Source organism: Protopterus annectens, chromosome 11.part0 (assembly GCF_019279795.1).
Source record: "Protopterus annectens isolate FY-2018-M chromosome 11.part0, PAN1.0, whole genome shotgun sequence".
Classification (NCBI taxonomy): domain Eukaryota; kingdom Metazoa; phylum Chordata; order Ceratodontiformes; family Protopteridae; genus Protopterus; species Protopterus annectens.
This window is the reverse complement of record NC_056745.1, coordinates 1,558,238,707-1,558,266,029: the sequence shown is the minus strand read 5'-3', so window position 1 is coordinate 1,558,266,029 and position 27,323 is coordinate 1,558,238,707. Positions and strand designations below refer to the sequence as shown.

General features: G+C 40.3%; 1 protein-coding gene across 5 annotated transcripts in view; it reads right to left on the bottom strand.

Moving 5' to 3' along the window:
* The window catches only part of AHCYL2 (adenosylhomocysteinase like 2), a 1,498,752-nt gene that overhangs the window by 1,392,956 nt on the left and 78,473 nt on the right, over window positions 1-27,323 (bottom strand). For 2 of the 5 annotated variants that reach the window (XM_044088831.1, XM_044088833.1), the window contains exon 1: window positions 3,534-4,079. The exons of 1 other annotated variant lie outside the window; for it this stretch is intronic. In XM_044088831.1, the coding sequence (XP_043944766.1) occupies window positions 3,534-3,980 (447 nt within the window). In that variant the 5' untranslated portion in view covers window positions 3,981-4,079. Of the gene's footprint in view, window positions 1-3,533; window positions 4,080-27,323 lie in introns of those variants that run through there. 2 more of the 5 variants (XM_044088832.1, XM_044088834.1) reach the window with 1 other exon arrangement.

Below are 27,323 nucleotides of genomic sequence, written 5' to 3'. Positions count from 1 at the left end.
CTTCTGATGCCAGTCTAGTCTTCACATGTTGCAAGTGGTGTTATCCATCACACCTGCAACATATGCCAAGATGTAGGTCACTCCAACAGAAACTTTGGAGATTTGAAGTATTGAGTATCCATCTGTCCATCCATCCACAATCCCTTTTTCCCATTTTTGCGCACAGGGTTGGGGTGTCCCTTCAACAGCGACAATCATCTCGAACCAAGGTTTACATCACTGGGTGGCTAGCCCTGCCACAGTAGTTCATCAGTACAACTCACTCACCCACACCACACACTTATGGCCAATTTAGAGTGTCCAATCCACCTACTGCATGCCCCCCCCCCCCCAAAAAAAAAAAAAAAAAACTTCCTGCCAAGGACACTAGATAATTAAGAACTAGAAAAGGAATAGTTTTTGAAATCTGATTAGTTGTGTGTCAGTCCATGTATATCATCTTTGTTAATGCAACAATAACAGCAATCAACAATATCTGCAGGTGGCAAATAAGCCTTTTTAGACTGGTATTAGACTACCTAAACAATAAAGCCATGAAGAATTGGACAAAGCTGTCATAAGTCAAGGTCTCTTTTTTTGAAAGTCAAGAAAGAAGTTCAGAACATGATGAAAATAATCCCCAGTGTGCTCTGGACAGACCTAACATTACAGTCCAGCACCCACACAGGAACTTCAGGACTACAGGATCACTCCCCCCGGTTGTCCAGGATGGTCATCAGGAACCAGATACAACCCACAGCACAGAAAGACTGTAAAATAAGACTTTTCACCTATCGCAGAGTTGAAAGCCAAAGGGATGGACCATCCCATCTCCCCTGCACACAGATGTACAACAGCTTTCACAGCCTTTTTCACAGTACATAACTCCCTACAGGTGACAGACACCTTCTAAGGTAGTCCAATATCATTTTACAGGGAAAAAACAAGAACTGTGGGCCACCTTCCATTGCTTTCCTTAATAAAATGTTAAGCATGATGTGGAACACCTTTGCACAACTAATCGAATACATTAGGTTAGCTTTCGATTTTTCCTTAGTGTGGCTTCAGTCAAGGATACAGCAAGAGGATTTCAGTTCATCTTCTTGAAATGAAGCAATATACTTAATGTAACAGAACATACATGTTAACTTCTATTGAAGGTACAAACAACTAACTCAAAATGAAGCATTTTAACCTGGAATTCACAATATGCTATAAGGCAGCCTGCAGCTATTAAATCCATACCTCACAACTGAGAGGGCCCACACTGCAGTCTCTCTTATTCCCCCACCCACCCAGAAATACAAACAGTTACAAGTCAGAATACTTTTTTGAAGTACCTCCAAACATTACAAATGAAAAGGAGTTGTAGCCATTACTGACCATAATAAAAAAACAGATCATCATGCAATCATGTACCATATATAAGCAATGCAAAACTGATCTCCTACATCAGACCGCTAAAAAATTGAACTCAGATAATGTTTTTTTTAGCTCTACCCCCCAAAAAAAGAAATTTTCATTATAACAATAAGCCCTCTTCAGAAAAGATGACAGTTTTCAACTAAATAGGAATTATTCAGAATTCCAGCCTACTCTAACCCACAAACAGAAAAGTAAGAGACTTTTAAATGTCACATATAACTAAAGATAATCAAAACATATCACTGCACACCACAAGGTGCCTGGATAAAAATACTTAAATGTTGCCCAGTACCTAATGCAATATGGTTCCAAGAGTCCCTTGAAGCCATATTGTCAAGTGTGCTAGACATTAAAGTATTGTATCCTGAAGCTCATGACGTTTACTTGTATTAAATTAAGGATATCATGGTGAATGCATAATCTAACCCAACAGGCGTGCAACCCTACGGACAGGGACTTACGACTGCTTACTACAATATGCAGTGCATTTTATATAATACCTATGCTGAAATTTGGCCTTGACAAACTGAACTTTTCTGTACTTTGCTCACCACTCATTCGACTCCTGGTAGTTTCCCAAATGAACTTCACAAAAAAAACCCTTTTATAAATAATCACAGGAAAGTGACCTATAGAGCTGCAAAACTGAATAAATCATACTAGACACCTCTCTGTTATTCACAAATTTTCTACATAGAACAGAAGGTATTTCTTTCCCTGCTTCCAAATACCAATGTGCTCAAACCAGCTGCCTTTCTACAGTTTCTATAAAAAAAGTCATTTTAGTCTATATGTTGCACATATGCCAATCAAGAATTTGTGGATCACCCATAAAACGACTTTGCGCTTGTTCAATCACAAGTTCACTGACATGGTTTTGCCTTCCTGGAGGAAGCAGGTGCTCTACGAGGGTGGGTACTAACAAGGTGATTATGGTCCTCATTACTGAATCTTTCTTATAAATCCAAGAATGTTAAAAGAAATGAACTGGTATACAAATGAAAAGACAGCAGTGACATCTTAAATATTTTTATTCACTTAGTATTTTTAAAACAAAAACAAGCACACCAGTTATTCTTGTATGCTTTCAGAAATAAGTTTGACTGTTACTCAACTGTAGAGCTCTGTACCTTATTACAACAATCAACGAGACAATGCTACCTTTGTCAGCGCATACCAACTACATTTCATTCACATCTTGTTTACCTGACACAGATACGCAGCCATTTGGCATAGACATCAACCCCCCCAGTTTGGAAGACAATGTATATATAAAAGTGGCACATAAGTTAAGACAGCCTGTCCTGCGTGACACTCACTTTCATTTCCCACAAGTTTAAGAAAATGAAATACTGCTTCTCAACATATTTAGTAGTTACTGCAGTTGAAAATTAAATGCACTGCAGCAACAAAAACAGAACTAGAAACTTGAACAATGTGAAATGCTGCAGTGTTATTAAAGGAAATCATCTGAAATCAGACTAGCCTCAAAGAAGCATTGCTGAAACAATAATTTGAAAATAAAATGGGGGAACAGACAAAGCCAGGAGAACATTGGGTTAAATTACTCATATTTCTTATTACAAACAAATGCTGTTACAAGACAAGGTTAACAAATGACAGCACTGCACCACAGTGCCTTCTGCGATTACTGAGCTTGCCAGCTGAAGAAATCTCATGTCCATCTAAACGAGTATCACTCCTTTCAGCAAAACAGCATACATCAATAAGAAGTTATTAGTTTATACCCAGCAGTATTAATAGCAGTGCATACAACAGGATAAACAAGGAATACACTAGATGACTAACTGGGAATGGATGACAGCATTCCACCCCCAAACAAACTGGTGCATAATACAGCGAGCAACACCAACACATCACAGCTAGCCGGCACGCTAGAGAGTGGCAACGAGATGCAGTTTTTTTCATTCATGTAAGATTCACCCCAGCCCCCTACCAAAAAAAAAAAAAAAAAAAAAAAAAAAAAAAAGAGAGAAGAAGAAAATACAGCAATGCTGTATGTATCACCGGCCTGGTCTTCCACAGCCCACCTCCCATCAATCAACACAGTTAGATTGCAGCCTCAGCTGGAGAGATGTGACTACCTTGGTAGTACCGTTACAAATTACCTTTTTCACAGTTCGGGGAGCCTCACACACCATGCCATCCGGACTGACGATGCTGTCGTTGCCAGTGTGGCGCTGCTGTTGCTGCATTGGGTCAGAACGTTTCATAGCAGACGCCTGGGGCAATTTCATGCTGCTTGGGGCTGGGGCAAGAACAGGCTCGCCACCGGCTACTGCCACCTCATCTCGCGCCGCTGCCGTTACTGCCATTGCAGGGATTACGTTTACTGAGGGCACTGTCGTTGCTGGTGGGAATGGAGTCACCACCACCGGGGCATTAACTGACTGGGGACTACTGTCCACCGGCTTCTTTTCATCCACAGAGGCCACTGGAGAAGCCAAAATCAGATTGCCACTTGTCGACTTGGTAGCCTCCTTTACAGTAAGTTTATCCTTGCCCACGTCTTTCAGCTCGACCTCGGCCATTTTCGTTGCTACCTGAACAGACATTGTGATCGACTAGCTGCTTAGATCCACACTGTTAGCTTTCTTACTCGAGACACACTGTGCTTGCATTGAAGGAGAGCGCAAGCGCGTTGGCTGATGGGATATGAAGTCGTACCGCACTACTGTCCTGTTGGATTGGCACCTCAGGATGTAAAGCTGAAGCTCTCTAGCCTCAATTTTTCAGCTGTTAACATCCAAACAAAGGCTGCTTGGCAGTTTCTCCGCTTTTTTGATAACGTAAATCATTTCTTCAAGGTACACCAGTCTAAAATGGCCATGATTTTTAGGGTGTCCGTAACAGTAATTTCACCTCAATAGTTTTCTCTTCTTCCTTAAACCTTTTTTTTTTCTTTTTGCTAAAGGTAATGTAAGGTCAGTAATCACATAAACCTCGTTTTAGAAAGCACGTTAAGCAGTGTTGTTTTACTGTATCACCTTTGTAAATCAATAGTAGTAGCCACAACTTTTTTCTTTTTTTTTTTTTCTTATTTGCAATGGTGATGGACAGGTTGACAGACGAGATCAGACAGGAGTCCCTGTGGACTATTATGTTTGCAGATGACATTGTGATCTGTAGTGAGAGTAGGGAACAGGTGGAGGAGACCCTGGAGAGGAGGTATCTAGAGAGAAGAGGAATGAAGGTCCACAGGACTAAGACAGAATATATGTGTGTGAATGAGAGGGAGGATAGAGGAATGGTGAGGCTGCAGGGAGAAGAGGTGGTGAGGGTGGATGAGTTTAAATACTTGGGATCAACAGTTCAGAGTAATGGTGAGTGTGGAAGAGAGTTGAAAAGAGAGTGCAGGCAAGATGGAGTGGGTGGAGAAGAGTGTCAGGAGTGATTTGTGACAGACGAGTACCAGTAAGAGTGAAAGGCAACATCTACAAGAGGGTAGTGAGACCAGCTATGTTATATGGGTTGGAGGCAGTGACATTGACAAAAAGGCAGGAGTCAGAGCTGGATGTGGCAGAGTTAAAGATATTAAGATCTGCACTGGATGTGACGAGGGTGGACAGGATTAGGAATACGTATATTAGAGGGTCAGCCCAGGTTGGAAGGTTTGGAGACAAAGACAGAGAGGCAGGATTATGTTTGTTTGGATATGTGCTGAGGAGGGATGCAGAGTATATTGGGAAAAAGATGCTAAGGATGAAGCTGCCAGGTAACAGGAAAAGAGGAAGGCCTAAGATAAGGTTTATGGATGTGGTGAGAGAGGACATGCAGGTGGTTGGTGTGACAGAGCAAGATGCAGAAGACAGGAAGAAATGGAAACAGATGATCCACTGTGGTGACCCCTAATGGGAGCAGCCGAAAGAAGAAGTAGTCACAACTTTTAAAACTGCCCTTGATTACTTTTGGCTTTGTCTCTGATTCTGGAAGTACCAGATGAAGTCTAGGCTCTTTGATACAACACAAGTTTGTACCATCTTTCAATAAATTTGGAAATATGAACTCTAATGAAAGAAAGCGAAAATGTGCATAAAGGGGTGAAAAAGACATTTTCTTCAGTCTGTAAAATTTAAATATTTGCCCGGAAGAATAGTGGCCTTAGTTTAAAATAATTAATCAGAAAACTGTAACGAATTTGAGTATATAATTTAATTAAGTATGCACCAAGTACTATTAAACGTTTCACCAATCACCACTTGTATTGTGAGCTCGTTAACAAAATCCCTTTACTTTACTGTTTTAAACTTCAGTTTTATAAAAAGTGAATAAATAGAACAGCAGCATACAATAAACTCTTGCAATAAGAAGAAGTGCACAAAGTGCATGCAATCTAGCAAGTTAATCAGACAGTAACCATTAGATGTTATTATGCACAAATGTTAATATGAATCTTAAACCTGGTAAAACAATAAGCATCTAAAAAGCAAAAACTCTCAAAATATTGAAAAATAAATTAATTTTCTTCCAAACCTCATCAACTTCTCTGAAGAGCTCCTTGAATATTGAAGTCACACTGGCAGCAAAAATTTAATTACCATAATGGCCTATCCATGGAAAAAAATATTTCTTATAGTGCAGTTACAGGCATTGTTCTCAACAAAACAGGGACAAATCAATAAATAATCAGGGACACTTTTAAAATATTAGTACTATTAACTTTGGACATTGACAGAATAAGATAATGTGAATTAATATACATTTTCTGAAATGAAAGAAGTCTGTAACTCTAATTATTGTCATTATTTATTAAGTGCAATTCACCACCTTATTTAAAAGTCACCAGTTTTATGAGGGATTAAGAGGGACAGAGGTCAATTTTGAGTCACAATCAGGGATGTCCCTGAATTGCTATGATGGCTTAGTGGTTAACTACTGTGACTATAGTGTGCAGGGTCCTGAGTTTGAGCCTTGCAGAGGCAGTTTATTTAACCTCTGGGCTTTGTCTTGGTTCCTGTGCTATTCCATATCCTTATTTGGATAAAAGGAAGCGTCTTTGTCCACCAGTGGGAGTGGGGATCACTGAGCGGCCTGTTTGTCCCTAGAGGAGTGGTTCCACCCAGAAACTTGTAGTCTGTTGGCCATTTTGGGTCAATTCCTAGCGCTTTTCAACACCCTGTAATAAAGCCCGCTTTAGCGCGCTTTTTCGCTTGTATTCAACTCAGCACAGCTCCTCGTGGTGTCCTGCAGAGTTCTACAAGCAGCAGAGAGCAAAAGAGTGACTTTTTCCTGATTTAAGTATTTTTTTCTGGCTTTTTGATTATTTACTGCTTAGCGACTGCATTTTCGCCTGTTTATACAGCTCTGCATTCTATTTAAACTGTTTTTGTGTTGATTAACTGTTTTGCACTTTTAAAAAAGTTATTTGTTGCTTAATTTTACTTGTAGGCTAACACACTCAAGTGCGCTAGCCGTTTAAAAGCATTTATAGCATTTACTCTCTGTTTTTCTTCTGTTTTCTGCAAAAAAGAAAAAAAACAAAAAAAAAAAAAAATCTTGTTTTCCCACCTTACTGAACTAGAACAGTCCAGACTTCAGAGTTTGCTGATCTCTGGGCTTTGGCTTGGTTCCTGTGCTATTCCATATCCTTATTTGGATAAAGGGAAGCTTCTTTGTTCACCAGTGGGAGTGGGGATCACTGAGCAGCCTGTTTGTCCCTAGAGGAGTGGTTCCAGCCAAAAACTTGTAGTCTATTGGCCATTTTGGGTCAATTCCTAGCTCTTTTCAGCACCCTGTAATAAAGCCCGCTTTAGCTGGGCTTTTAAACTGTATTCAACTCAGCACAGCTCCTCGTGGTGTCCTGCAGAGTTCTACAAGCAGCAGAGAGCAAAAGAGTGACTTTTTCCTGATTTAAGTATTTTTTTTCTGGCTTTTTGATTATTTACTGCTTAGCGACTGCATTTTCGCCTGTTTATACAGCTCTGCATTCTATTTAAACTGTTTTTGTGTTGATTAACTGTTTTGCACTTTTAAAAAAGTTATTTGTTGCTTAATTTTACTTGTAGTCTAACACACTCAAGTGCGCTAGCCATTTAAAAGCATTTATAGCATTTACTGTCTGTTTTTCTTCTGTTTTCTGCAAAAAAGAAAGAAAAAAAAAATCTTGTTTTCCCGCCTTACTGAACTAGAATAGTCCAGTCTTCAGAGTTTGCTGACCTCTGGGCTTTGTCTTGGTTCCTGTGCTATTCCATATCCTTATTTGGATAAAAGGAAGCGTCTTTGTTCACCAGTGGGAGTGGGGATCACTGAGCGGCCTGTTTGTCCCTAGAGGAGTGGTTCCAGCCAGAAACTTGTAGTCTATTGGCCATTTTGGGTCAATTCCTAGCTCTTTTCAGCCCCCTGTAATAAAGCCCGCTTTAGCGTGCTTTTTCGCTTGTATTCAACTCAGCACAGCTCCTCGTGGTGCCCTGCAGAGTTCTACAAGCAGCAGAGAGCAAAAGAGTGACTTTTTCATGATTTAAGTATTTTTTTTGGCTTTTTGATTATTTACTGCTTAGCGACTGCATTTTCGCCTGTTTATACAGCTCTGCATTCTATTTAAACTGTTTTTGTGTTGATTAACTGTTTTGCACTTTTAAAAAAGTTATTTGTTGCTTAATTTTACCTGTAGGCTAACACACTCAAGTGCGCTAGCCGTTTAAAAGCATTTATAGCATTTACTGTCTGTTTTTCCTGTTTTCTGCAAAAAAAAAAAAAAAAAAATCTTGTTTTCCCACCTTACTGAACTAGAATAGTCCAGTCTTCAGAGTTTGCTGATCTCTGGGCTTTGGCTTGGTTCCTGTGCTATTCCATATCCTTATTTGGATAAAGGGAAGCTTCTTTGTTCACCAGTGGGAGTGGGGAGCACTGAGCAGCCTATTTCTCCCTAGAGCAGTGGTTCCAGCCAGAAACTTGTAGTCTATTGGCCATTTTGGGTCAATTCCTAGGCCTTTTCAACCCCCTGCTATAAAGCCCGCTTTAGCGTGATTTAGCGCAGAGTTGCCCATAGAGCACCATCGGGCAGCGCCGGTTAAACAAGGTTAAACTATTTCTGGCTCCGTAAAGTCTGCTCTTCAATTTTTCCCTTAGAACGTCTCTACTTGCAATCTAAACAGTCTATTCTCTATCTCAATAGCTCAGCACTTGCTCCTAAAGCATTTTTATATAGGTAAAGTACTTGTATACTAAACAAAGTACTACATTAGCCTAGAATCCCCTTGAGTACCCATTTCCCTATAGGTCCCTTCTGACTCAGTTACACAGCAAACTTTTTCACTTTTTCTAGCATGTCGAAGGGTCAGTTGCTAGCGTCCTCTCCTGTTCAGCTGGTGAATCTGGGCATCTTGAGGCAATGTTACAATTGCCTCATGTACACAGACAACCCACTCCTTCTCCCACAAAACACAAATACATGTGAGAGATGCAACTATATAGCCAAACTGGAGGCTGAGCTCTCTCAACTCAGGACTGGCAAGACCAGACAGGAGGAGAAGGAAACCACGCACACCACAAACCCAGTTTCACATAGAACTATCACAACTGCAAAACAAACACATAAACACACAAAGACATACTCGGAGGCACTGATCAAAAATCTACCAAAACTACAGAGGCCTCCAAAGCAGACACCCAAGCAACTGCCACCTCAAGACATAAGACATGCAACACATAGTTCTCAAAGTCAGTGTGCTAAACAGTCACAGCCCTTAAGGCCAAACACAATGCCAGACACACTTGTTATAGGTGACTCCATAGTCAGACACACTGACATCCCACTCACCAGACTGAACAAGGAAAAGATCACAGTTAGCTGCCTGTCAGGCGCTAGAATCCGCCACATAACACAAGCACTCAGGTCACTCCACAGCAAGTACAAGTATGACTCAGTCATTGTCCATGCCGGTGTGAACGACCTGAGACGTACCTCCCTGGACTACATGAAAAGAGACATAGAGGAGCTCTCAGATTATGTAGCCCAGGCCGGTATAACCCTGACCCTGAGCAGTATCCTACCCTCACCAAGAATGATGCCACAATACAGAGACAAAATGATCAGCTTTAATAATTGGCTTAATTACTGGTGTCATTCTAAGGGGATCCAATGTCTGTCTGCCTGGGATGACATGCTTGACATGCCACGCTGCTTCGCAAGGGACGGCTTGCACCTGTCACCCCTGGGCTTCCGGATATTGGAAAAGGCTCTTGCCACCCCCATAGTGCCTTTTTTAGGCAAGGCTCAAATGATAAACCTACCGCCCTAGAAAACAAAAATGGAGAAAAACTAAGGGTAATACTGCTCAATGCCAGAAGTCTAAACCTCAAGATGCACGCCCTTGAAGCCCTCCTCAGTATGGAGAACGTCGATGTTTGTGCTGTGACTGAAACCTGGTTCAAGGCTCCTGAGAGCACCCCAGCACTATCAGGTTATACCTCATATCATGCGTTCCGGCCTCAAAATCCGGACCGAACTACAAAAGGAGGGGGAGTATCCATATTCATAAAGGATACCCACACCTCCAGGTTAGTGGCAACGCACGAAGCATCGGAGACCATCCAGGTGCAATTAACCATAGGTAAAACTGCCCTACAGTTTGTAACATGCTACAGACCACCTTCTCAAACTCAGGAAACCCACACAGCCTTCCTGAAGACACTGGAGAGTATAAATGTCTCTCCAAACACCATCATATTGGGTGACTTCAACAACCCAAACATAGACTGGGAACATTACTCAAGCCCCAACACCCTAGCCCAAAGGTTCCTTGAGTTCATAAACTCAAATGCTATGGAACAACTAGTCACCATTCCCACAAGAGGAGAACATATACTAGACCTGATCATCACAAACATGGGGACAAAATGCTCCACACCGGAAGTATATCCCTCATTGGTGAGATCAGACCATAAATTAATCTCACTGGAGATCCACATCCCGCCCCCACCCCCAGCAAAAAAGACCACAGTGAAGAACTTCTCAAAAGCAAACTTCACACTTCTTAAGACTGGAGTGGTATCCTTCAAGGCCCCTGAGCCGGTGGAAACCACAACCCACGCTGCTGAAACCCTTACAAATGCCTTCTACGAGCACCTCCAGGAATGTATGGATCAAGCAATCCCTAATAAAATCAAGACCTTTTCCACCAAAGGCAGGCGCCCGGTCTGGTGGACTCCAGCCATAAACAAACTCTACAATAAGAGGAGAAAGCTACTACATGACAGAGCAAAATCCCTAAATGGGAAGGCATCTCTGATCAATACTAGCAAAAAACTACGATCACTCATAAAATCATCCAAGGCCAACTTTGAGAGAAAAATCGCTAATGACACAAAAGACAGTCATAAAGCCTTCTTTAGCTATGTTAGAAACCTGGGTGGAAACTCCCAGATATGCTCAGAATTAGTCCAAAATGATAAAAAATCATTGAACGGACAGACATTGCGAACATACTGGCAGACAGGTTCAGTGCAAATTTCTCCCTCCCTCCCCCAAAAGGAGAAATATCTATCCCACCAGAGTCTAGCCTCCCAAACATCTCAGATGCCCAGGTGAGAGCTCTCTCTAAAGCAAAAAACACAGGATCAATGGGACCGGACGGTGTCCCCGGCTGTGTGCTACACGAACTCAATGAGGAACTAAACCCGCACATAAGGCTGCTGTTTAATCTTAGCCTTACTACAGGATACGTACCCAAAGAATGGCGTACGGCAACTGTGGTCCCACTCCACAAAGGCGGTGCTTCTACGGACACTGGAAATTACCGCCCCATAAGCTTGACGAGCCTTGTCTGCAAAGCTATGGAGAGGATCATAATGGAACTCATAAATAAAGACATTGGGGACCTACAGACACTGGATCCTACCCAATTTGGCTTTGTCAAGGGTAGATCCTGCCTCTTGAACTTGGTCGACTTTTTCAAAACAGTCACTAAGGCCATTGATGAGGGTAAGGCAGTTCACACAGCCTACCTTGACCTAGCAAAAGCATTCGACACAATACCCCACTCGGGCATCATAGAAAAGCTCACCAGCTTAGATGTAAACCCATATGTCACAAGATGGGTTGCAAACTGGCTCAAGGACAGAACACACAGGGTTAGAGTTGCTGGTGCCATGTCAGACTCTAAGCCGGTCACGAGCGGTGTCCCACAGGGCTCAGTCCCGGGCCCCCTCTTGTTCGGCATTTATTTTTCTGAAGTGCAGGCAAACATAGGGGGATTGTGGCTGACAAAATTTGCAGATGACTGCAAACTGGGCACCATAATTGACACTCCATCAGACACAGACATCCTCCAGAAAGGTCTCATAGAAATGGATAACTGGTGCCAGAGCCATGGCCTTAAGCTAAATGCCAAAAAATGTATAGTCATACCCTTTGGGAAAAACAAGGTAACCCCTAATTACCCCATAGGTGGTAATCCATTAAACACGGAAGAAGTTATCAGGGACCTGGGGACCCAAGTTGACAGTAACCTCTCTTTTGACACTCACATTGCCAAAGTGGTTAGGAAGACCTTCTACATTGCCCACCTGATCATGAAGGGATTCACATCCAGATCAGGAGAGGTCATTGTACCCCTGTACTCTTCACTTATCAGACCAATGATTGAGTACAACGCCCCATTCGAATGTACCTTACCCGACACCTGCAGCAGTTGGAAAGACCCCAAAAGTTCCTCACCAAAAGGATAAAGGGGCTCAAACATATGTCATACGATGCCCGACTGAAGAAACTCCAGCTCTATTCAGTCGCATACCGCCTGCTCAGAGGTGTTCTGTGCCTGACATACAAGGCCATGTCCAACCCGAATTAATGGACATGCTCCACCTCAAAAATCCAAATCCACCAGAGCCACGAGAGCAAGAGACTTAAACCTCAACACGGATATAAATAGGACGTGCTGGAGGGACAGATTCATCACCCAGAGACTCCCTACACTATGGAACAGAATCCCAGTCCATGTGAGGCAGAGCCCCTCACTGACTCTGTTCAAGAGAAATCTTGACGAGTGGATGGAAGATCGTAGGTTTACCCCGGGAATCATCTCTGTATCACTGCTGGACAGAGGCACAGCAAACTAATGGGTATAGTATTCTCATCCTAAGGGGTGGTGAAAGCCACACACACTCTGGCTAGGCTTATAAATGCCCTAGGACAGATAGCCTAGTATGAACCTATGAACCTATAATCAGGCTACAGTGGTTAGAGAAGGCAGCATTAAGAATATATGGTGGTCAGTTGAGCCCTTCTGTATAATTTTTGTTTATTCCACAAAGTTTTCCAAAAAGGTTGAACAACTCTTTCTCCCTGTTATAAATAGTTTAGATTTGCAAAGTCTAATTTACAACGCTGATAAACAGAGGATACACTGAAGCAAAATGTACTTATTTATTCCATTAGGTTATCAGTATAGTATGACTGAGAAAACGTCCATTTTCAGTGGAGGTCCATGGAGAAAAGTTTCATAGTTAACATTATAGAAGTTACAAAACATCCAATGCTTAAACAGCTTGTATATGGTCTACATTTAGGATACTAAATAACATTTATATGATGTCACTTTACCTCCAGTAATGCAGACACTATAATTAATCAGGAAATAAGGATCAACAAACTTTAGAAGGTGTGACACTTTGGAACAATGTTTCTATGTGTGATTCCTATTTGAAGTTATACTCGCTTCCCTTAATGATTTATTCTGAATGTTGTAATTTTGGGAGATTGAATAAAGTATAAAGATAAAAGTGTGCCATTTTATAAGTGAACTGAATAATGGAGAAAGCTTCAGCAATCAAAGCATTCATCTGATTAACATGAATGGCTATTCTAAAAGCTAAACTGGGTCTGTCAAAAATGTGTTTAGCAGAACCCAATTTACCCTTAAAAGCAGCATTATGGACAATCATGTTTGATAGCTCATAACATTTTCAGAATGCAATGTGAAGTTATTATTTACAATAAGAGGTTGAAGAAGAGACAGTTCAACTAAAGCTGACTTCAGTCGCTAACTGTGCTTTTTTGGTACTTCTCTATATTTTGGGAATAGTGTGGAGGTATTTTTGTATGAGAGTTAGTAAAGAAGAAATTCCAGGGATTTGCCTTGACTCATCAAATGTTTATGTAACACATTAAATACATAGTTCCAAGATAAGTGGCTTTATAGTAATTATTTATTTTAAAATATCTGAAAAACATAACTATTAGACAGTATATCCCAAAGTCTGCAATTTTAGAGTCTTTTTCATATTTTGTTATATTTAATTTCTTTAAGTTGACTTTTGGTGACTTGTTTCCCAAAATTAAATATTTTTTTTTTATTTCCGTTGGATTAGCAAAATAATCTAGTGTAATTGAATGAAAACTATTATTTAAGGAACACAAGATTTTGGGGAGATATTCACACTCACAAAAAAAATTCTAGCCAAAATATTAAATTTCATCTTGGCCTGACTGTTCAAGTCTTCTTTGATTCTATGTAAACTGGTGAAGAGATTAAGAATGAAAAAGTCAGAAGGATCTCATGAATAATTAATGTCCAAATGTATAATGATAGATATGGACATCTGCATACTCCTAAATATTTTTCAGAAGACAAAAACATGGTTATCTAGTGTCATTGCAATTTATTTATTGTAATTTAAATTGCAGCTTGAAACCTTTCAAGAAGAAGCAGTTCTGTAAAGTAAAGTTGGAATACAGGTATCGAAAATTGAAAAATATGCCCCATTATTACCTGTAGAGGCACTTGCACAGGCACCATTTTTATTTATTTATTTGCTTTTTTGTTTGTTTGTTGCATCCACGACTAATACCATTGATATTATGGTGATTGCATATATTACTGAAGGGAAATTCAAGATGTAAAACATTTAGGAGATGGAGGAGTAGCTACTGATTTTTTATACCAGTGAGAACAGACAGTTAACCATTTAAGTATAATTTAGTTGAAAAGTTAATACAGAGGGAAGAGACAGCCTTAGTAAAGATGGAAATGTAATTAAACAAAACAAATTTTAGCTAAAGATATAATAGCCTAAAGATTCAGATACAAGTAATACCTCTGTCTTGAGTTGTATTTATGTGTTGTTGTTGTTGTGTCTTTCGGCTTTTCCCGGTTAGGGGTTGCCACAGCGGAACTCCGGTCCGCTAATGCTTGGCAGTAGATTTTTACGTGCTGAGTTGCCAGCCCTGACACACAACCTTCAACGAAGGTACGCCTATTCACGCATGTCTCAACACAGAAGACTCTCTAGCTGAGAATCGAACAGGACAACGTCTTACTGTGAGGTGACAACGCTACCTGTTAATCGGGTAAATTAATTGATTTAAATTTGACAGTTTTAATCATGACCTGAAATACATGAAAGGTAGAACAAATACATTACGTTAAGAGTTAAGCTACTTGACTATAGTACATTTTAAATTTATTATTTCTCTAATGTAATGTGGAAAGGAATCTGCTGTATCTGGTGCAGTTGGTTTAGAGATCATATACGAAGTCTGATTCTACCATTTCCTTTTGCTTTATTCATGCAAAATGGGATTTCTAATTCTAACATATATGGCTTTAGCTTTAGTTACTTCAGTTAGAACTGTATATACTAAGTTTAATAATTTTGTGTTTGTATTTACTGTATCTTCTTCTTTCGGCTGCTCCCGTTAGGGGTCGCCACAGCAGATCAACTGTTTCCATTTCTTCCTGTCCTCTGCATCTTGCGCTGTCACACCAACCACCTGCATGTCCTTTCTCACAACATCCATAAACTTTATCTTAGGCCTTCCTCTCTTCCTGTTACCTGGTAGCTTCATCCTTAGCATCTTTTTCCCGATATACTCTGCATCCCTCCTCAGCACATGTCCAAACCAACGTAATCTTGCCTCTCTGGCTTTGTCTCCAAACCTTCCAACCTGGGCTGACCCTCTAATATACTTATTCCTAATCCTGTCCATCCTCGTCACACCCAGTGCAAACCTTAACATCTTTAACTCTGCCACGTCAAGCTCTGACTCCTGCCTTTTTGTCAATGCCACTGTCTCCAACCCGTATAACATAGCTGGTTTCACTACCCTCTTGTAGACCTTCCCTTTCACTCTTACCGGTACTCGTCTGTCACAAATAACTCCTGACACTCTTCTCCATCCACTCCATCCTGCCTGTATTCTCTTCTTCACCTCTCTTCCACACTCACCATTACTCTGAACTGTTGATCCCAAGTACTTAAACTCATTCACCTTCGCCACCTCTACTCCCTGCATCCTCACCATTCCTCTATCCTCCCTCTCATTCACAAACATATATTCTGTCTTAGTCCTGCTGATCTTCATTCCTCTTCTCTCTAGAGCATATCTCCACCTCTCCAGGGTCTCCTCCACCTGTTCCCTACTCTCTCTACAGATCACAATGTCATCTGCAAACATCATTGTCCATGGAGACTCCTGTCTGAACTCGTCTGTCAACCTGTCCATCACCATTTACAAATAATAATAAGGAGATGATTTACTGTATGGTAAGCATATTTCCTGAGTACATGTCATCTGGTGACTCCTTCTGGCACTGCTTCCATGAGGAAAGCAGTCTGTAGTGGGTTGGCACGTTTTGATAGCCTGCAGCAGAGTTCAACACATAAAGTAACACAAGGCTGCACAACCAATCTGTCAGTCAAACAACAAGTAAATAAGTGTAGTTATGTTCATGAAAAAGTTAACAAAATCAAAATATAACAGGATAAGAGTCATAGTAATGTATATAGAACTCTGCATGCAGTGTAATAGTTGTAATAACTAGTTGTTGACTATGGGACTCTTTTAGGAAGAAAACGTGAATCATCTCAATCATAGCCCTACAGAGAAGTGCATTTGCATGTGTGTGTGTTATGCATTAAATGGATTAGTGCTGGAATGAAAACGTTTGGAATAATCTGAGCAGCTGTGAAGTTGAAGGTAATGATGGAGAAGATTCAATGAAACTGATGAAGAATTGAATGTGACAATGAAGATGATTAATATGCAATAAAGATGACAATGAAGGTAACTAAGATGCAATGAAGATGATAATGTTCTTGATAGCTCATAAATTTCCACAATGCAATGTAATATTATTATTTACAACAAAAAGCTGAAAGCTAGACAGTTGAACTAAATTTGACTTCATTTGATAACTGTGCATTTTTTTATACTAATCTAGGTTTTAGGAATATACTTGGGGTCAATAGTTCAGAGTAATGGTGAGTGTGGAAGAGAAGTGAAGAAGAGAGTACAGACAGGATGGAGTGGGTGGAGAAGAGTGTCAGGAGTGATTTGTGACAGACGAGTACCTGTAAGAGTGAAAGGGAAGGTCTACAAGAGGGTAGTGAGACCAGCTATGTTATATGGGTTGGAGACAGTGGCATTGACATAAAGGCAGGAGTTTGAGCTGGATGTGGCAGAATTAAAGATGTTAAGATTTGCACTGGGTTTGACGAGGGTGGACAGGATTAGGAATAAGTATATTAGAGGGTCAGCCCAGGTTGGAAGGTTTGGAGACAAAGCCAGAGAGGCACGATTACGTTGGTTTGGACATGTGCTGAGGAGGGATGCTGAGTATATTGGGAAAAAGATGCTAAGGATGAAGCTACCAGGTAACAGGAAAAGAGGAAGGCCTAAGATAAGGTTTATGGATGTGGTGAGAGAGGACATGCAGGTGGTTGGTGTGACAGAGCAAGATGCAGAGGACAGGAAGAAATGGAAACAGGTGATCTGCTGTGACGACCCCTAATGGGAACAGCTGAAAGATGATGATGATGATGATGATGAGGGTATTTTCATCTCTGGTTAAGGAAAGATAAAGATGATGATTATGATAATGTGGAGATGCAGATGCTGAAGACTGTAAATATGCAATAAAGATGACTGAAGATGTGATGAAATGCAGTGATCATGATGATGATGATGATGATGATAACAAAGATGAAAATGCAATGAGGATGTTGATACTGATGATGATGACAATGAAGATGATGATGATGAACATGGTGATATGATGAGATGAAGATGATGCAGTGATGGTGATGAATATGTGATGAAGATAAAGATACAATGGAGATGATGTGATGGTGATGAAGACAAAGAAGCAATGAAAGTGAGAACGATGACAACGAAGATGATGCAGATTATGATGTGATTGAGGTGATGTCATGAAGGACATGATTATGCAAAGATGACTATGATGATAAAGGGAGAGTAACAGTGATAACATAGATGACAATGACTTCATAACTTCATCATTATCAGCAGTAGCATTATCTTCATCTTAATCACACATTCATGTTCATAATCATTCCATCTTCATTTTATTTTTACCATTATCATCTTCATCACCTTCTTTGCATATTCATCTTCAATGCCTTACTCATCATCATCATTACATCTTCATCATCTTTTGCAGCAGTAGCTAGGTCATTTGGTGCCCTGGCAGTCGGTGCTCTCCCGGAACCAAAGGTGACTACAAAAAATACACTGGAATTAAAAAATAAATAAACATGTTCCTTGTTACAGTTCCTACCACATGCAATAAAGGTAAGTCATTTAAACGGTAGTGAAATAACTCCACCATTGCACTCACTCCCAGCTGCCCAAGCACCATCAATTTGCTGGGACTGAGTGGCACCTCTTCTATAGTGGTAATTAGCACACCTAACAGTTTGTGCTCAGCGCAGTTAACCTTTTGCCCTACCCTATCTATGGCCCTGGTCTTCACTGTTACCCTCCCATCCATGGAATATTTGTTTCTTAAGGTAAAGCTTCAAGCTTCATTGCAGGACACCTCAGCAGTAAAGAACTTAATTTTGCTGCTTCACAATATTTTGTTCTGCATTTCAGTTCCCTGATGGGTGCCTTTTGTGCAGTGTTTGAATGTCCTACTTCTGACTGTGTGGGTTTTCACTGGGTGCTCCAGTTTCCTTCCACATTTCAAAGGCATACAGGCAGGCAAACTAATAACCTCTTAGATTGTCTTTAGATGTGTGCTGATCATCAGTGTATGTTCTGTAATGGATTGGCATCCCATCCAGACTTTTTTCTTTGCCTTATGGCTGCTACATGCTGGGATATGCTCCATTTCACCTTTAACACTGAATAGGATTAAGTAGGTATTAGAAAATTAATGATTGTTTGTAAGTTAGGCAGTAAATTCTAGAGTATATCTCCAAGATATACATAGAGTGTACTACTAGTGTAAAGTTTAGTAAGATAGATGAAGAGATTGTATATGACGGTGTGAATCAGAGAGAGTTAAGGAAAAGAAAAGGTGAAGTAAGATTCTTAAATACCACAGTACAAGCAGAGAATTATTGATTTCAACAATTGGCTAAGTTTCTGGTGTCATTTTAAGGGGATCCAGTATCTGTCTGCCTAGGATGACATGATTGACAGAGCTTGATGTTTTGCCAGAGATGGCCTGCATCTGTCACCCCTGGGCTTCTGGATACTAGCTAAGGCTCTTGCCACCCCTATAGTGCCTTTTTTAGGTGGTGTTCCAAAGACCAAATTACTACCATAACAGCTACAAACAAATGCAATCTGAGGGCCATGCTGCTCAATGCTAGAAGTCTAAATCTCAAATTGCACTCACTCAAAGCACTCCTTAAAATAGAGAACATTGACAATTGTGCTGTAACAGAGATCTGATTCAAGGCAGCAGAAAGCACCCCTGCACTATCAGGCTATAACTCATTCCACACCTTTCAGCCCCAGAACTTGGACCAAAGCTCCAAAGGTGGTGGTGCTTCCATATTCATAAAGGATGCACACACCTCCAGACTGGTAGCTCAGCATAATGCACCAGTGATTCTTCAGGCGCAGCTAACATTGGGTAAGACAGCAATTCAGGTCATAGCCTGCTATAGGTCCCCAACCATGTCCCAAGACTCACACTCCACATTCCTAAGTACCCTGGACAATATTAAGGTCCAACCTAACACTCTCATACTAGGCGACTTCAACTACCCCTCCATTAACTGGGAAAACTACTCATGTACCAATATATTTGCCCAACGTTTTTTGGAGTTCATTAATTCCAATGCCCTGGACCAACTTGTCTTACCCCCACTAGAGGTAGCAACATCCTTGACCTGGTCATTATTGACATGGGCGACTGTTGCTCTATGCTAATAGTCAGCTCCTCCCTGGTTCGATCCGACCACAAACTAATCACCTTGGAAATCCACATCCCTCCCACCCCCCAACACCCGCAAAGGCAACCACCATGAAAAACTTCACCAAAGCTAACTTTGGGCTCCTAAAAACAGAGGCGGCTAACTTCACGGCACCCGTGCAAATGGAGAATAGTTGCATGACCGCCAAATCATAATATACTGGCCGACAGATTCAGTGCCAACTTTACCCCCCCCCCAAAGGACCAATCACAATACCAGTAGATTGCCAGGCACCCAGTATTACTGCTGCATAAGTTAAAACAGCACTGTCCAAGGCCAAGAATACAGCTTCTATGGGACCTGAAAATATCCCTGGCTGTGTTCTACATGAACTACAGAGTGAACTGGCACCTCACCTGTGTGCCTTGTTCAATCACAGCCTCACCTCAGGCTTTGTCCCTACCAAATGGTGCACTGCTACAGTCATCCCTCTCCACAAAGGAGGAGTGACTACAGACCCTGGGAACTATCGCCCCATTAACCTGAAAAATCTGATATGCAAAGCTATGGAATGCATCATCATGGACCTAATAAACAAGGATATAGGGAATCTCCAAACTCTGGATCCCACACAGTTTGGTTTTGTGAAGGGTAGATCATGCCTGCTCAACTTGGTTGACTTCTTTGAGTCAGTCACCAGAGCTGTGGATAAAGGCAAGGTGGTTCATACAGCCTACCTTGATCTGGCCAAGGCCTTTGATAATATTCCCCCACTCAGGAATCAGAGAAAAACTCACTAAGCTAGGCATCAACCCCTATATCACTAGGTGGGTTGCAAACTGGCTCACAGATAGAACCCACAGTGTGAAAGTAGCTGACTCCAAGTCAGACTGCTGACTAGTCAGGAGTGGAGTTCCACAGAGTTCGGTCCTGGGTCCTCTCATGTTTGGCATCTACTTCTCTAAAGTCCAGGCCAACATGAAGGGACTCTGGATGACAAAGTTCACAGACAATTGCCGGTTGGGAGCTATTATTAACTCCCCAAGTGATGTTGACATCCTACAGAATGGCCTCACTGAGACCGACTGGTGTTGGAACCTTGGCCTTAAGCTCAGGGCCAAAAGATGTGTCATCATCTCCTTTGGGAAAAACCCAGTTCCCATGAATTACCTCATTGATGGTAGTCCACTGAACACAGAAGGCATTATAAGAGATCTGGGAACATAGATCCCCTAGGAGATTCCTTATATCCTGAGTCCTCTCCTGTTTGGTATCTACTTCTCTGAAGTACAGGCTAACACAGAAGGTCTTTGGCTAATGAAGTTCGCAGATGACTGCAAACTAGGAGCCATAACTGAAACTCCTAAAGATGTGGACATCCTGCAAAAGAGCCTCATTGAGACAGATGCCTGGTTTCAAAGCCATGGTCTCAAGTTCAATGCCAAAAAGTGCATTGTCATCCTTTTTGGTAAAAACTCTGTACCCATGAACTACCACATAGGCGGTAGTCTACTTAACACTGAAAGTGTGATAGGAGACCTTGGGACACAGGTGGACAGTAGTCTCTCCTTTGATAAACACATTGCCACAGTAGTCAGGAAATCCTTCTACATGGCACACCTCATCACAAAAGTTTTCTCATCCAGGAAAAAAGAGGTAATTTTTCCCCTCTACTCATCACTCATTAGACCCATTATAGAATACAATGCCTCTTTTGGTGTGTACCTCACAAGACATCTACAACAACTGGAAAGGCCACAGAAATACCTCACAAAGAGGATTACTGGCCTCAATCAGATGCCCTATGTAGACCGTCTCAAAAAAACTCCAGCTTTACTCCGTCGCATATCGCCTATTCAGAGGCGATCTCTGCCTAACATACAAAGCTATGTCAAACCCAGAGCTGTTGGACATGCTCCACTTAAAGAAATCCCAATCCCTCTGAGCTACACCCTCTAGGGGCCTAAACCTTGTCACCACAATAAACAGAACATGCTGGAGGGATAGATTTCTATCCCAGAGACTTCCCATACTCTGGAACAAACTACCTATCTATATCAAACAAAGCTCCTCATTAGCACTCTTCAAGAAAAATCTTGATGATTGGATGGGAGATAGGAAATTCACCCCGGGGATCACTTCTGTGGCTTTGCTCAACAGGGGCACAGGAAAATAATTTTCTTGGGTGGCGAAAGCCAGGGTACCTTTTTGGCTAGGCTTATATAGGCCCTAGGGTCAATAGCCTAGTACCTACCTATGAACAGGTTGACAGCAACCTCTATTTTGATCACCACATTGCCACTGTGGTCAGAAAGTCCTTGTATGTGGCACATCTCATTACTAATGGTTTTGCATCCAGGAAGAAAGAGGTCATTGTCTCCCTCTACTCTTCCCTCATTAGGCAAGTCATTGAGTACAATGCCCCATTTGGCATGTACCTCACTAGACACCTTCATCAACTGGAGAGGCTGCAAAAGTACCTCACAAAGAGGATCCTAGGCCTTAAACACTTGTCCTATATGGACAGACTCAAAAAACTCCAACTATTCTCTGTCTCATATCACCTACTTAGAGGCGATCTGTGCTTTACTTACAAAGCCATGTCTGACCCAGCTCTGTTAGAAATGCTACATCTAAAGAAATCCCAATCCCCCCGCAACACACACTCAAGAGACCTCAACCTCATTACCACAATCAAGAGAACGTACTGGAGGGATGGGTTCATAACCCAGAGACTGCCTATGCCATGGAATTGACTTCCCATACATGTCAAGCAGAGCACCTTGTTGACCCTCTTCAAGAGAAATCTTGATGAGTGGATGGGAAGTAGAAAATTCACCCCAGGGATAACTCCAGTGGCTCTACTCGACAGGGGCACTGGGAACTAAGGTCGGGTGGCACAATGCCAGGGTAATCCTATGGCTAGGCTTGTAAAGGCCCCAGGGCCATTAGCCTAGTACACACCTATGAACCTATGAATAGAAAACTCTGCAGATGATAGGATCTATGTGTTACTGAGGCATGCAATAACACATTCCCTTCATGGCAGGTAACACAGTTACTGAAGTGTACTAAAATAACAAACCAGTCAAAAGTGTTTTTGTTTAATATTTTATTGTAAAAAACAGTTTGTACAGACATTTATTTGCTTATTTATACTTCTAATCTGTATGCAATCAACCCCTTAAAATGGTCTATTAATTTATATTTTAACATTGTTTAATATACGTAAAAATGCTTTTCATTACTATTAAATCAATTTTAGTAATACATAAATGTTACATCAATATTTGTATTCAGGTACAGTGGATATAAAAAGTTTACACACCCCTGTTAAAATGCTAGGATTTTGTGATATAAAAATGAGACCACAATAAATCATTTAAAATTTTTTCCCACCTCTAATGTGATCTACAATCTGTACAATTCAATTGAAAAGCAAACAAATCTGTTAGGGGAAAAACTATAAAAAATAAAAAACGTACAATAAGCTGGTTGCATAAGTATGCACTCCCTTAAACTAATACATTGTTGAAGCACCTTTTGATTTAATTACAGCTTTCAGTCTTCTTGGGTAGGAGTCTATCAGCATGGCACATCTTGACTTGACAATATTTGCCCACTCTTCCTTGCAAAAGTGCTCCAAATCTGTCAGATTGCGAGGGCATCTCTTGTGCACAGCCCTCTTCAGGTTACCCCACAGATTTTCTATTGGATTTAGATCTGGGCTCTTGCTGGACCATTCCAAAACTTTAATTCTCTTCTGGTGAAGACTTTCTTTTGTTGATTTGGATGTATGCTTGAGGTCATTGTCATGTTGAAAGGTAAAATTCCTCTTCATCTTCAGCTTTCTAGCAAGCACCTGAAGGTTTTGGGTCAAAAGTAACTGATATTTGAAACTGTTCATAATTCCCTCCACCTTGACTCAAGCCCCAGTTCCAGCAGAAGAAAAGCAACCCCAAAGCATGATACTGCCACCACCATGCTTCACAGTGGGGATGGTGTTCTTCTGGTGATGTGAAGTGTTGTTTTTGCGCCAAACATACCTTTTGGAATTGTGGCCAAAAAGTTCAGCCCTGGTCTCATCAGACCATAACACATTTTCCCACATGCTTTTAGGAGACTTGATGTATTGTTTTGCAAATTTTAGCGCAGCCTGGATGTTTTTCTGTTTATGAAAAGGCTTCCGTCTTGCAACCCTACCCCATAGCGCAGACATATGAAGAATATAGGAGATTGTTTACACATGTAGTACACAACCAGTGCTTGCCAGAAATTCCTGCAGCTCCTTCAGTGTTGCTATAGGTCTCTTGGCAGCCTCCCTGACCAGTTTTCGTCTTGTCTTTTCATCAGTTTTGGAGGGACATCCAGTTATTTGCAATGTCACTGTTGTCCCATATTTTCTCCACTTTTTGATGACTGTCTTCACTGTGTTCCATGGTATATCCAATGCTATGGAAATTTTTTTGTACCCTTCTCCTGACTGATACCGTTCAACAATGAGATCCCTTTGATGCTTTGTAAGGTCTCTGTGAACTATGGCTTTTGCTGTAGCAGGCAACTGAGCAAATGTCAGAAAAATCCTACTAGGACAGCTGAACTTTATTTGAGGTTAATCAGAGTCTCTTTAATTGATGGCAGGTGTGTACCCAAGAAAACTGAATGCTGTAATTAAATCGAAAAGTGCTTCAACAAAGTATTAGTTTAAGGGTGTACACGCTTATGCAACCAGCTTATTGTATTTTTTTTTATTTTTCATATTTTTCCCCTAACAGATTTGTTTATTTTTCAATTGAATTGTACAGGTTATAAGTCACATTAAAGGTGGGAAAAGTTTTGAAGTGATTTATTGTGGTTTCATTTTTGTATATCACAAAAACCTAGCATTTTAACAGGAGTGTGTAAACCTTTTATATCCAATGTACATGAAATGCTCCATCCAGTCACAATGTGTTGAATTTTAAGATAAATCTAGCACCCGTCACACAACAAATTAATGTATGTCCTCTCTTTTCATTTTAGGAGATGCTAATATACAAATTCTTAAAGAAAGCACATTTTCTTCACGTTTTGCTTAAAATGCATCAGTCATAGCTACTACCATTACTGTTCTTATTATCACAAATAAATTCATATATATATATATATATATATATATATATATATATATATATATATATATATAGGTTCATAGGTCCATAGGTGTGTACTAGGCTAATGGCCCTGGAGCCTTTACAGGCCTAGCCCATAGAAGTGCCCTGGCATCATGCCACCTGACATTAGTTCCCAGTGCCTCTATCAAGTAGAGTCACTGGAGTGATCCCCAGGGTGAAATTTCTATTTCCCATCCACTCATCAAGATTTCTCTTGAAGAGGGCCAGTGAGGTGCTCTGCTTGACATATATGCTACTGGTTCTCACAGTATTTTGTGTGCCCCAAGTATCACTTACTTGTATTATGCCCACATTAAATATGATAAATTCCACAATGACCAAAAATAATACATACTTTAACTTTTTTTTGTTACAAACGTACCACCAGTGCTTTGACACTTCATCATACAGGAGTAATAAGTGCTACTAAAAACCTTATATGTGAAGTTTTGTCATGATTTCTTTAAGAAGACAGCAGCTCTACAAATTCCGTATGTGAACCTCTGTGTCAGGATTTCTTGAACTCATTCACTCCAATGCAGCTCAGGAAGTTTAAATTGTAGCTTCCAATGGGCGGAGCCTAAGCCTTTTGCCAGAATCAAATTGTGTCCTCACATTCAAGCAAATATTCATATCTCTAGAACCATAGGCATTATAATGAAAGAAGTATAAATGGCAAACTCTTCAGCACAAACTGTTTTTATAGTGGTAGTATTCTTTAACTTCTTGGTTTTAAACTGAATTTTATAAGTCACAGTAAACACAGTAACTATTACATTTGTAATACTTTGTAAACAACTTACAATATCTCAGCAACCATTCAAGTTATACACATACTGTCAACGGAATTTTATTTATCTAGCTGAGTGCTAAGGAGTTCTGTCTGTGTTAACTGGTTGTTGAGATATTTAGAAAAATGTGAAAACTAAATTGATATGAACTAATATCATAAAAACAACAGTTAATATCTCTTTACCTGCACTAGACAGAGGTCAAATATTAATGCAGTTGTGTTTGCCATGGTGTAATCTTTAAGATGAAATCTTTTAAACCTTCTACATAGCATGGTTGTGGAATTATTGATGCAAATATGAACAAGCAATATTTGACACCTAGAGGCGTCAGTAGGAGTTAACTGCAGTTGTACCTGGAGGCATCACTCAGATGTTGTTGATGAGTTAAGGATGTATTAGATTTATGAACAATAACTTACTCAGAGTAAAAATTCAAACTGGAAAAAGACTGTGATGCCTGCAAAACAGGAACACTATTCACAGTATAGTGTCAAACATTTATTTTATTTATTTTATTTAACATTAGTTTACCGAGAAAGTCCAACTGGACACAGGTCCTTTTTCAAAAGCTCCATGAGTAACAGTAAATTTTTAATGCACAAATTACAATAATCAATAAAGTATAAAGTAAACAAAATGTTGTATACATAAGAAAACACAAATTTGTTATATCACAACAACAAAACTTAGGCTTTGAACTTAGCTATTACTATTTGTAAAGTATGACTTATTTCAAGATATAAGGTTAAGACAGGCGGGAATAAAAGATTAAACACAGGGGAAGAAGTTGGATATGGTTGGGATATACTGTGATGTATCAGAGCATCCATGATGGGTTAGTACAGGAACATAGCCACTTATTTTTTAGATAAGCTTTAAATGATGGCTTAAAGTGGTTAGTGGACAAGATTGAGAGAATGGAGTTAGGAAGACAGTTTCATGTATGAGATATGTAGCTGGAAAATAAAGATTCTTCTGCAGTGTTGTTGGCCTTGGAAATGGTGAGTTCAGTTCTTATTGTTAAAGCAAACTTGTCTGCTGGAACTGTAAGGAAGGAAGAGAATTTGTAGTGCTGGGATTCTGGTTAGTTGTGTTATGATTTTGTGAGTTAGAGAGAGTTGGTTGTAAAGAATACTGTTGGGAAGTTCAAGCCAGTCTAGTAGCCTTAAAGCTGTACAATGATCATAAGAGTTTAAAGATGTTTTATCCTAAGACAGCAGCTCTACAGAAACTAAAATTATGTGATACTAGATCACAAAACAGGATAGACTTCTTTGATGAAAGTTGCTTTTTTATTTTCTTATTAGCTATTAAATGACCATATTGTTGATATAATATCTCAATGCAGATTAATTTTAATTTACTATATAGTTAATATGTAATATTACTTATCTGCAATGAAACAGCAAGGGCATTTTGATAGTATTTTGGATTATCACTGTATAATAACCATTATATAATTCCATAAAATGTCAAGTTCAGAACTTCTATTTGTCTGTCTAACCAGTTGTTTCCATGTTATACTGAATAGTAAGTCATTGTTTCCATATGTTTTGCCATGGCCTTTAAGCCTGGATCATGGCTGGAAATGTTATTTGGACCTTCTTATTTATTTGGTTAAGAAATGTAAATAAATAAAGCAAGATGAAAACAAGAGCATTTGTGTGTTTCTTCAATGTCATCATTGAAGACTGAGCAGAGAAGTTTAAGTCAACAGCGTATGCTTTGAAGATTTACCACAAATTAGTTCTGAGATTAATGCAGCAACTGGTGGGATGAGAGCTTCAGCACCAAATGCATCAGTAACATAGAGCGACCACAAGACAGTTATGACCCAAGGAGG